Source organism: Astatotilapia calliptera, chromosome 18 (assembly GCF_900246225.1).
Source record: "Astatotilapia calliptera chromosome 18, fAstCal1.2, whole genome shotgun sequence".
NCBI lineage: Eukaryota > Metazoa > Chordata > Actinopteri > Cichliformes > Cichlidae > Astatotilapia > Astatotilapia calliptera.
The window spans coordinates 29,627,004-29,639,167 of NC_039319.1; the positions used below are offsets into that span (position 1 = coordinate 29,627,004).

At 39.4% G+C, this 12,164-nt stretch overlaps 1 protein-coding gene across 1 annotated transcript in view; it reads right to left on the reverse strand.

Annotated features, from left to right (window-relative positions):
- Positions 1-7,751: 7,751 nt before the first annotated feature.
- Positions 7,752-12,164, reverse strand: part of LOC113010916 (NACHT, LRR and PYD domains-containing protein 12-like) — a gene marked incomplete at its 5' end in the record, with an annotated part of 31,493 nt that continues 27,080 nt past the window's right edge. Inside the window, 3 exons of the mRNA XM_026150197.1 lie at positions 7,752-7,777; positions 8,453-8,623; positions 9,471-9,644. Coding sequence (XP_026005982.1) covers positions 7,768-7,777; positions 8,453-8,623; positions 9,471-9,644 — 355 coding nt within the window. The remainder of the gene's footprint in view (positions 7,778-8,452; positions 8,624-9,470; positions 9,645-12,164) is intronic.

The following is a 12,164-nucleotide window of genomic DNA, read 5'->3' on the forward strand; positions in this document are numbered from 1 at the left end:
GATCAGACTGGATTTCATTGAGTTATACTAATTTGTTTCTTCATGGCGTGACATCAAAGTTCGCCATGCTGCTGGGGTCACACCCTTTCGCGAAAACTCACAGTTTTCACTGTAACCCAAGACCAACTCCTTAAGGCTTTCCTGGAGAAATTTGAGGCTGCAGATGTCACCCATCACTATACTGTACCCCAAAGTGTAAAACATGACATTTCCTGTTCCCACTAGGTGGCGCTGTCCTTGATGTCAAATATGGCAGTTGAAATATGTTCAGGGGTGGAGCCTTATCATATGTGTGCTCTTTGGTCCAGATTGGAACATGTATGACAGAATGAGAGGCAATAAGATTTTCATGGCGAGTCATCGAAATTCGCCATGGCGCCACGGCCTCATAGTATTGTGAAAACTCAAAAGCTCCGCAATTTAACATGGCACAAGGGTGTAGTTGACACTGTCCAAATTTGGAGCTTATAGGAACAAATGCCAAGGAGGAGTTCGTTAAAGTTCGAGGCATGGAAATGGCAAAATTAGAGACAAAATGTCACCTTCTCTTCCAAATGGCGGACTTCCTGTTGGGTTTGCGTCAATGGGCCCACTGACTTTTTTGTTCGTCTTGGCATGATACACATGTGTGCCAAATTTCATACATGTAGCTCAAACGATGTGGTCGTAGGGCTGCATTTAACAAGGCATAGGTGGCGCCGTAGAGCCATTTCCCAGTGCTCATATGTAAAACCATTAAAATACAAAATTTTTCACCAGACCTGGCATGTGTGCAAAATTTCATGAGTTTTTGAGCATGTTTAGGCCCTCAAAAAGGCCCTTGTTTGGGGTGAATAATAATAATAATAATAATAATTAAAGCTGCAAGCAGCGTTATGAGGGCCCTCGCACCCCCGGCACGTCGAGCCACTGCCAACACCTCAAACCGGCACGTCCGATGTGATGTCACATTGATGGATTTCATGCTTTTAATCACCAGCTAACATTTCATCTTATTCAACCAGGATTATAGTCATGCCACTAGGTGGCGCTCTAACCATTATTGACAAATAGCATAACAAACATTTCCAAGCTCGAGTCTCATCACACCTGCGACCTTTGGGAGAGATTGGACATTGTGTTTTTTAGTGACAGCAGATTACTGCTTTTTGCGAGTGATTGAAACTCTACGTGCCGCCATGACCACCCCGTTTCCCTGAACGGAAAAAGCTTCGCAATTTAACATCACAAAGGTCTTTAGATTCTACACACTGAAGAATGCTTCAATATGATGAAATCCCTTGGAGGAGTTCGTCAAAGTATGAAGCCTGAAAAGAGGGGAAAATGTCATCAAAATTACACATTAATTTTAAAATGGCTGACTTCCTGTTGGATTTGGGATATTGCTCCAAGAGACTTTTTTGTACATCTTGATATCTTACACAAGCTTACCAAGTGTCAGACTCATAGATGAAACACAGAGCAGGGGCTGATGTTTTGAAATATTGTAGGGGGCGCTGTGGAGCCATTTTGCGCTATTCAAGGAAAATGGTTACATAACAACAATGCTTTCATCCATTTGGAGGTGTGCGCCAAATTTCAAGCCTCTATAAACTTTCCAAGCCCCTCAAAAGCCACTTCATCTTTCATGATGAACTGCGTTGCCACCAGGGTGCGCCGTTCAGTTTAAAGTCACAATTTTTGCACTGAAGCATCACGAGGGACTGATGGTGATATTCACCGCTTTTGAGGTGGCCACAATCAACCTGTGAAAATCAGTACAACAAAGTTAAAGCCATGACATTTCCTGTTGCCACTAGGTGGCGCTGTCCGTATTTCCGACAATGGGCATATCAATTTGTTCAGGGCGGGTCTGACATCATGCCTGTAAAGTCTGGTACTGATCAGACTGGATTTCATTGAGTTATACTAATTTGTTTCTTCATGGCGTGACATCAAAGTTCGCCATGCTGCTGGGGTCACACCCTTTTGCGAAAAGTCACAGTTTTCACTGTAACCCAAGACCAACTCCTTAAGGCTTTCCTGGAGAAATTTGAGGCTGCAGATGTCACCCATCACAATACTGTACCCCAAAGTGTAAAACATGACATTTCCTGTTCCCACTAGGTGGCGCTGTCCCTGGTGTCAAATATGGCAGTTGAAATATGTTCAGGGGTGGAGCCTTATCATATGTGTTCACTTTGGTCAAGGTCAGAAAATGTATGACAAAATGAGAGGCAATAAGATTTTCATGGCGAGTCATCGAAATTCGCCATGGCGCCACGGCCTCACCGTATTGTGAAAACTCAAAAGCTCCGCAATTTAACATGGCACAAGGGTGTAGTTGACACTGTCCAAATATGAAGGTTATGAAATCAAACCCCAAGGAGGAGTTCGCAAAAGTTCGAGGCATGGAAATGGCAAAATTAGAGCCAAAATGTCACCTTCTCTTCCAAATGGCGGACTTCCTGTTGGGTTTGCGTCAATGGGCCCACTGACTTTTTTGTTCGTCTTGGCATGATACACATGTGTGCCAAATTTCATACATGTAGCTCAAACCATGTGGTCGTAGGGCTGCATTTAACAAGGCATAGGTGGCGCTCTAGAGCCATTTCCCAGTGCTCATATGTAAAACCATTAAAATACAAAATTTTTCACCAGACCTGGCATGTGTGCAAAATTTCATGAGTTTTTGAGCATGTTTAGGCCCTCAAAAAGGCCCTTGTTTCGCCTGAATAATAATAATAATAATAATAATAAGAAACGGAGCAGATACAATAGGGCCTTCGCACTCTCAGTGCTCGGGCCCTAATAATAATAATAATAATAATAATAATAATAAACAGAGCAATTACAATAGGGCCTTCGCACTGTCAGTGCTCGGGCCCTAATAATAAGAAACGGAGCAGATACAATAGGGCCTTCGCACTCTCAGTGCTCGGGCCCTAATAAGAAACGGAGCAGATACAATAGGGCCTTCGCACTCTCAGTGCTCGGGCCCTAATAATAATAATAATAATAATAATAATAATAATAATAATAATAATAATAAGAAACGGAGCAGATACAATAGGGCCTTCGCACTCTCGGTGCTCGGGCCCTAATAAGAAACGGAGCAGATACAATAGGGCCTTCGCACTATCAGTGCTCGGGCCCTAATAATAATAAACAGAGCAGATACAATAGGGCCTTCACACTGTTAGTGCTCGGGCCCTAATAAGAAGAAACAGAGCAGATACAATAGGGCCTTCGCACAGTCAGTGCTCGGGCCCTAATAATAATAATAATAAGAAACGGAGCAGATACAATAGGGCCTTCGCATGTGATCTCTGGTCTCCTCTTAGTTGGAGTTATTATAACTGACTGTAAAAAGTCAGCACAAGGAAAATAAACTCCACCTAAACTTGGTTCATATCTGACCCAGATAGACTGCAGGTCATAACTTCTTACCTGAAGTTCAGTTCACCTGACACTCGGACCGGCGGCTGCCTCGGGTCTCTGCTCCTCCTGCCTCCCCTTTCCCTCATCCACCTGCTGCCTCTGTGGAAGCTCCGCCATAGCCACCACCAAACAACTGACTCATTTTTACACATTGACCAGCATCCGGCAAATCCACCATCTTTCTTTTTTTTTTTTTTTTTTTTTTTTTTTTTTTTTTTTTCATTTTTTTTTTAAATTATATTTTTATTGAGAAAAAAGAAAAAGAAAGAAAAAACAAAAGACACAAACAACCAAGAAAAAAAAATAAAAATAAAAAAAAATAAAAAAATGATTTAACTCATTGGTTTGACAATGTGTTTCATAATGCAGCATGTTTAACTTATTTTCAAAAACTACATTAGGTACATAATATGAAGTTGAGACTCAACTTGACATGTACTGTACAGTTTCAGGGCTGGTCTTACCTAAATTCAGGGCGGGTAGGGGACACAAAACTAATCCATTTATTCCATATTTTGTAAAATTTGTCTTTCCGAATTTTTGAAAAATATGTCAATTTTTCCATTTTAAATATTTCGAGGACCACATTAAACCAATCCTCATGTGTTGGTGGAGTTGGGTTTAACCACTTTCTAGTTATTGATTTTTTGCTGGCCGCTAATAGCGCTTGTAGGAGTTTTGTGTCCCCTCCCCGGACCGAGCCAGCAACCAGGCCCAAATACAAATTCACAAAGTTAATGTCAAATTTTATCTTAAAAACCTCACACAAAGTTTTATGGATTCCCAGCCAGTAATTTTTTAAGTTAGGGCAATCCCAAAATATATGATAGTGATGTGCCTCTTCTGATCCACATCTTCTCCAACATTCTGCTGTTCCGTTTTTATATTTAGTTTGATGAGGGGTTTTGAAAAATCTAATAATATTCTTCCAACAGTGGTCTCTCCAAGATAAGGAACTTGTTGAGTACCAATTGAAATTACAAATCCTCTCCCAGTTCTCATTTGTTATACCCATCCCCGATTCCAATTCCCATTTAATCTTAACATTTTGAGTAGTATCCTTCCTTGCTTGAAGGAGCACATCATATAGTTTGGAGATTGCCTTTCTCAAAGAACTATCATATGCTAATTTAACTATCTTAAAAATTTCTGGCTCAACCGTATTTGGGTTTAAAATATTGCAGTGTTTATTAAAGTAATCCCTCATTTGAAGAAACCTGAAGAAATCTCCTTGTCTTAGGCCATTTCTTGTTTGTAAGGACTGGAAACTCTGTAGTGTCCCTTTATGTGTGAAGGAATAGAATGTTGATAATCCACTCTCTATCCAAGACTGAAATGTATTATCACTTTCATTTGGTTTAAAGTCTGTGTCATAAGCACACCATCTAAATACTTTTAATATTTGTTCACTACCACATATTTTAGAAACTTTATTCCATATTTTTAAAGTGTGACTAATCCATGGTCCTTTATCTTTTAAACGGTCTGCCAATTTTTTATCCGCAATTGAGGCTTGTAGTTGGAATTTAGGGGTCATATTAAATTCTATGGATTTCCACTTAGCTTTCCAATTTGAATTACACCATTGCAGCAGGGGGATAACCTGAGATGCATAATAGTAGTATTCAAAACATGGGAGCGATGCCCCCCCTTTTGCCTTACTTAACTGTAACGATCTAAATTTAATTCTTGTTTTTTTCCCATGCCAAATAAAGCGCGAAATCCATTTGTCCCATTCCCCAAACTGTGCTTGACTTACTTCAACAGGCAAAGTTCTAAATAAATAGAGGAGTCTTGGGAGTACATTCATTTTCACTGCTGATATCCTTGAGTTTAAGTTTAGGAAAGGCACCAGATTCCACCTATCTAAATCAAATTTTATGGCCTGTGATAAAGGGCCATAATTTACATGTGATAGATTAAGAATATTCTTAGTTAGAATTATTCCCAAGTATTTAAGTGTTTCAGCTTCCCAATTTATATTATAATTATCTCGTAAAGTGTTAGATGCTTTATAGTTAAGTGTCATTACTTGTGTTTTATTTAGGTTTAATTTATAACCTGACAGTTCCCCAAAAACTGATAGGGAGGACATCAACTCCTCAAATGATTCTTCAGGTTCCTTCAAAAAGACCAAGACATCATCTGCAAACATTGCAACTTTTTGTTCTTTCCCAACAACTACAATGCCTTTGATTTTGGTATTGTTTCTTATAAACTGGCCAAGAGGCTCAATATAAAGTGCAAATAAGAGTGGTGAGATTGGACAACCTTGCCTAGTCCCTCTTTCTAAAGTAAATGATTCAGATAAATCTCCATTGACTTTTACACAAGCCCTTGGTTTATCATAAAGGGATTGTATTATTAAAATGAATTTATTGTGAAAACCAAAAGTCTTCAGTACCCTATAAAGAAAAAGCCATCTGACTGAATCAAAAGCTTTCTCGGCATCCAGTCCCACCAACATAGCCTGGACCCCGTCTCTATTTATTTGTTCAATAACATGTAAGGAACGCCTTATATTGTCCAGTGCTTGCCTTTGTTGGATGAATCCACACTGATCCAGGTCTATTATGTCAGGTAAGATTTTTTCTAGTCTCCGTGCCAGGATTGCTGTAAATAGTTTATAGTCCAAGTTTAATACACTAATCGGTCAATAACTACTACATTCTGTCCTATCTTTACCCTCTTTGGGAATGATGGATATAACTGCATCCTTCCATGAAGGGGGTAATTTACCCTTTTGCATAATCCAGTTAAATGTATTCAATAGTATAGGGAGCAAGTCCTCTTTAAGGTTTTTATACCATTCTGCGGTGTACCCATCCGACCCCGGGGTCTTGCCTACTTTTAATTTAGATATTGCCAGATGAAGTTCTTTGATTGTTATGGGTTGGAGTAGACTTTCGTTTTGGGAATTCGTTAAAGTTGGTAGTTTTAATTTATTCAAAAAATTATCAATTTTTATTTCATCCATTGTTTGTGGTTGGGTATACAGTTCTTTATAGAACAACTCTAAGATCTCTTGAATTTTCTCTAATTGATTTTCCATTGTCTTTGTTTGAGGATTTTAAATTTTAAAAATTGTGTTTTCCAATCTCTGTTTACGCAGTTTATAGGCTAAGACTTTAGAGGACTTGCTTCCTATCTCATAATATTTCTGCTTTAAGAAGAGAATTTTCCATCTTTCAATGTTTATACCGTTACAAGAAAAAAAAAAAAACATCATCAGCCCATAAAAACGAAAAATCACCATCAGTATGCCCGATGGCCAGTCCAGCTATGGTTGTGCCATCAGTTAACCCTTTGCTTGCCAGCTGTGACACGCGTGCCCAGGGTTGCCGACCCCTGCTCTAAAGCATCTGATTTGGATTCCTGAGATCAAATATATTTTCCTTTGGCTTTGTTTTCTTCCCATTTGTGGCTTTAATGTAGTGTTACATCCTGTTTGTTTGCTTCCATCTGTATACATGTCCAGATTCACTGTTATGTTTCTATTCTTACATTGCTGTGTGATCACTGTTCCCTCTGCTAACTGATGTGACCTTTTGTATCTTACACTGATACTTGTCATATTTGTATCTGCGCCTAAAAGATAAAAAGTTTTCCATGCTAAAACACAGCTCCACCTCCTGCAGTTCTCCCTCTGAACCACTAGATGTCTCTGTTATCTAAATGAAGACGTGCAGCACAGAAACCACAGCAGCGCTCAGATCACACGTGTCCTGTTATTATGCATAAAAGCATGAAACAGGTGAGACAGGTGGGATCAATATTAATGTTGTGGAAATATATGAAAAAGCAACAGAAGAGTGAAAACATTTCGTGTTTCTAGAAAGATCTTTCAGCTCACAGCTGCTCACAGACTGTATTTACAAGTGACAAACTGCAACTCTACAGTACATCTACAGTATATATCAAATATATTCTGTATTCAAATCTATTGAGTGATGTTTGAAAGTCTTTCCAGGTGAGTTTGATCCAGGAGGGTCTGAAGCCAGAGACTGTGCAGAGACTGTAGAAGGACAGAGCAGCAGCAGAGCAGTCCAGATACACTGATGATCCTCTGTCAGATCCAGAGGGACACACAGGGATGATGCTGGACTCTACATTGTGTCTGACAGTGGAGCTGTTCTCAGAGCAGTTCACTCTGCAGCACTGACAGTCATCTGCACTTCTTCTCATTCCTCTGTCAGTCAATGCTGGATGAAGCTCTCCTCTCCACCTCCCAGTAACATGGCCCAGTCAGAGCGTCTCTACACACAAGCTGCTGCTGCTTCAACCTCTCTGGATCATCAGGACACAGCTCCTCCTCTCTCAGCACACACACCGTCCTGTTTACCATCATCAGCTCCACCTGCAGAGAGAAGAAGAAAGAGCAGAGGAGATAAACAAGTGTTTCCACAGACTCTTCATCAGCTGTCAGTCAGTGATGCAGCACATCCAGTATAAAGAGCAGCAGGGACTTCAGTGCTGGGACTGTACTAGGACTCATTGTTGCTTCACTTTTTCTAATCTTTGGATTTTTATTGAAGTTGATGAAAATGTTTTTCCCTCCTAGTTTGAGTTTGGACTTTCATTCATTAGAAGAACCTTGGTGTGTCCACTCTGAGCTCTGTAGGAACCCCAACAACAAGCCCAACAATCCAGATGGACGGTTCCAGCTGTTAACTGGAGGAATTCCATCCAAACATCTGCTCTCACTAAATTCTTCCTCACCTACAGACTGTGTTCTTCACTGCTTTAAACTTGGAAATGAATGCAGTCATTGGTCTGCGTGCTGCTTTGTTCAGAGAGCTTATTGGCTGTTGACACTGTTTGATCAGAGTGTGGCAGCTGTTACTATTGTCACCATAAAGGTCAGAAACAAGAAGTGTTTGTGTCCAATCCTGAAGCCTGTCACCATTCTCCTCTCACAGCTTCACTGAGAAGCTGCAGCTTTACAGGAAACACTGGATCTTTGTTTCATACTGACTGTGTTTAGTACAATACTGCTGACAGCACCACCCACTCACTCCATCACTCTACTGACCGCAAAGACTCCAGTCTGTAGTCTGGACTCTGAAGATCATACAGCTGCTTCACATCTGGATTCTTCAGGTTGTTTCCCGACAGGACCAGCTCTCTCAGATGGGAGGGGTTGGACTTCAGTGCTGCTGCCAGATAATCACAGCTGATCTCTGACAAACCACACCACCTCAATCTGTATAAAGAATGAAAGATGTAAGTTTATTAGACAAAGTGTGAGCTTGAAATCATTCAGCGTTTCATCATCTGTTCAGAGCTGAAGAAGGTTCAGAATGTAGAAGTTTAGAAAATGGAAACTCCAAACAGCTGAAGCCAACAGGAAGCAGCTTCAAACAGGAAACTGTGCAGAGTTTCAGACTATATGTCCTGATGCAGCCAGTTGGATTTTGGAGATTTGAATCTCTGTTCTGTGACTAAGTCCTTGAATCATTTCTTCCAGTTGGTCCAACAAGACAGACTAAGTATTGGACATGTGTTGTGGCTCCATTAGGGGAGCTTCTAAATGTGACGTGATGGCCCCTCTGGGTCTGTCAGGTGTAAGGATTGTGAGCTTTCTAGTACAGCTTTGATGTTCACAGTCTGCTTCATGAAACTCATTATAACCCTGAATGTCAGAGTGTTCCTCCTTCTCTTTCCCATCATTCATGCTGGCAGTGGAGGAGATTTGGATGTTGGACTGTGTTTTGGATGATGTGTGTATGTTTGTGTTGGACTGCTGTCTGTAAAGCAAACGCACATTTTGCTTTGGATTTCAATGTCAGACAGACTTTAAGGTGGAATGAAGAGTTTGAGAGTTTCACAGTGAATTATCCAGTGGAGGAATTTTCTTCTTCTTTGAAGGTTTGAAATGTGAACATTGTTCTGCTGCAGTCAATGGACTAAACCAGAGAAGAAGAAAACAGACTTTACCATGAAGATCCTCAGTGTGGATCAGTATAATATCAGCCTGATGTCTGCAGTTTAGTGTCAGCACAACTTTCACATCATATTCATCTCAGCACAACTAAAACATGCTGGCTGACCTCAGAGTTTCAAGTCCACATCCTGGTATCTCCAGGAAACCACACAGATGCTTCACTCCTGGATCCTGCAGCTTGTTGTCAGTCAGGTCCAGCTGTCTCAGATGGGAGGGGTTGGACTTCAGTGCTGTTGCCAGATAATCACAGCTGATCTCTGACAAACCACAGCGCCCCAATCTGTATAAAGAATGAAAGATGTAAGTTTATTAGACAAAGTGTGAGCTTGAAATCATTCAGTGTTTCATCATCTGTTCAGAGCTGAAGAAGGTTCAGAATGTAGAAGTTTAGAAAATGGAAACTCCAAACAGCTGAAGCCAACAGGAAGCAGCTTCAAACAAACACAACAAGAGAAAAAACTCTGAATGTTTCACATTAAAGTGGTACATTTCTCATAAAAACAGGACAAAGTAGATAATTCTATAAAGAGGGCATATAAAAGTACATTAAAGCCGGGTCATTTATATGCATAGTAAGCAGGACCCTACAGACCACTGGGCTTCCGGCCTGTGTGCCGAAGAGGGCACTCTTCCACAAGTGGACAGAAGAGTTTCTCCCTCACCAATTACAGCTAATATAGCGTTTATGTTTTTGGAAGTCAACATGATTGTATGTTTTTGTTGTACAATATTTTTATTTTTTTTAATAATGATTTTCTCTTTCTTTCTTTTTTTTCTTCCTCATCAGGGTGTACTTTGCGATTTTTGGCTATGTGCAGAGATTAAAATCATAAGGTCATACAATAATGCCTTGTAAGGTAACTAAATTAGTGTCATTTAATGTAAATGGTTTGGGGAGTCATATTAAAAGAAGTAAAATTATGTCAAAAATAAAAAGAGAAGGAATAGAAGTTGCCTTTCTACAGGAATCTCACCTACTGAAGTTTGAGCATGAAAAACTAAAGAAATGGAAATTTAACCAGTATTCTTCTTCCTGTCCTCAGAGCTCAAAAAGAGGTGTGGTATTTTTAATTTCAAGTAGGTTAAATTTTGAATGCATTCAAGAAATCGGTGATAAGGAGGGGAGGTTTGTGTTAGTTAAGTGGTATCTGGAGGGTACACTGACTACTCTTATAAATGTATATGCGCCCCCAGGATCAGAGTTAAAAAAAATTTAAACAGGTTTTTGAAATGATTGTTCTAGAGGCACAAGGTGCTCTGATTTTGGGAGGAGATTGGAATGTTTGACTCAATCCGTCTTTGGACTCATCAAACCCACAGTCCCCGGGATTAAATAAAAGAACCAAAAATATTAAATTAATTTTAAAGGATTTAGGGCTTATAGATGTATGGAGAGAATTAAACCCCATCAAGAAGGACTATACCTTTTTTTCTCACCCACATTCATTTTATTCTAGATTGGATTATTTCTTTATCTGTCAAAAAGACTTTAACAGTGTGATCAATTGCAGGATAGGAGTGATGGATTTATCGGATCATGCCCATTGTATCTGGAAGTAGTGCTTGGATACGAAAGAAGAGTTACATCTTGGAGATTAAATACAAGTACTCTATGTTCGTTGAAAGAGCAAATTAGCCAAGATATAATAGATTATGTAGCGGAAAATGACAATGAAGAAGTCTCTCCGAGTATTTTATGGGATGCCCTAAAAGCGGTTATACGAGGAAAACTTATAGGTTACAGTACTAACTTAACCCTTTAAGACCTACCATAGAACCAAGTCCGCCAGAGCTTATATTATATTTTTACATGCTGTGGAGCCATTTTTTGGAGCATTTCAAGTTGCAATACATCAATACAACCATTATAGCCCAAATTGTAATAATATGTCTGCATTAAGTGCATAGTAATTACATAAATTGCAAAAAAGTGCAATAAACTACAAAAAAATTGAAAATCGTTTTTGTTTTTTTAACATATATTTGTAGTTAGAGAAATTTAAGAGGCTTATCCCTCAAAACTGTAAATACAAAAAAGTTGCACAAACTAGTTTCCCACCAAAGGAAATTTATTTTGAGTGTTTTCATAGTTTTATTTTTGAGATACACCAATTTTCATATACTACAGGAAAAACGAAAAAAATATATTATAGTGCAAATTTGCAAAATAACAGCATATGCATCAAAATAAACTATTTCCAGCAGTGCAATATGAGTCCTAAGCATCCCAGAAACGACACAGAAAGTCATGAAGTCAAACATAACTTTTAAAAACACAAGTATAAGCTCATGAGGCACGATGGTAAAAAAAAACTACATTTCCGCAAAATGACGTCACTTCCGCTTTCGGGCAGGTCATGCGGTCATGTGATAGTTCGCGCTGATGGACGTAGGAAGTGTTACAAACAGCTGATCGGATCGGCAAAGCGTGTTTCTGGAATATTATGTTTTTGTTGCTACAAGCGTTTTATGCAGTTTTTGCAAAGCTATATGTGGAAGGAAACTGTGACCGAGGACAAGCTGATGGCATAAGATGTAAGTACAATTCATCCGGTTTCATATGCAAAAAAAAATATTGTGCTAGCTCACGTGGTTGCAGTGCTACCGGGATTTAAAAATAGTTACTCAAAATGGAGCGTGTCCGCTCCGATCGGTTCTAAAGGGTTAAAAAAGAAGAGAAATGAGCATTTAAGAAAACTCCAGGCGCAACTACAATATCTTGAAGACGCCCATAAAATAAGCGCAGATATAATTTTGAAATTAGAAATACAAAAGAAGAAAAATGAAATTGATGAAATTT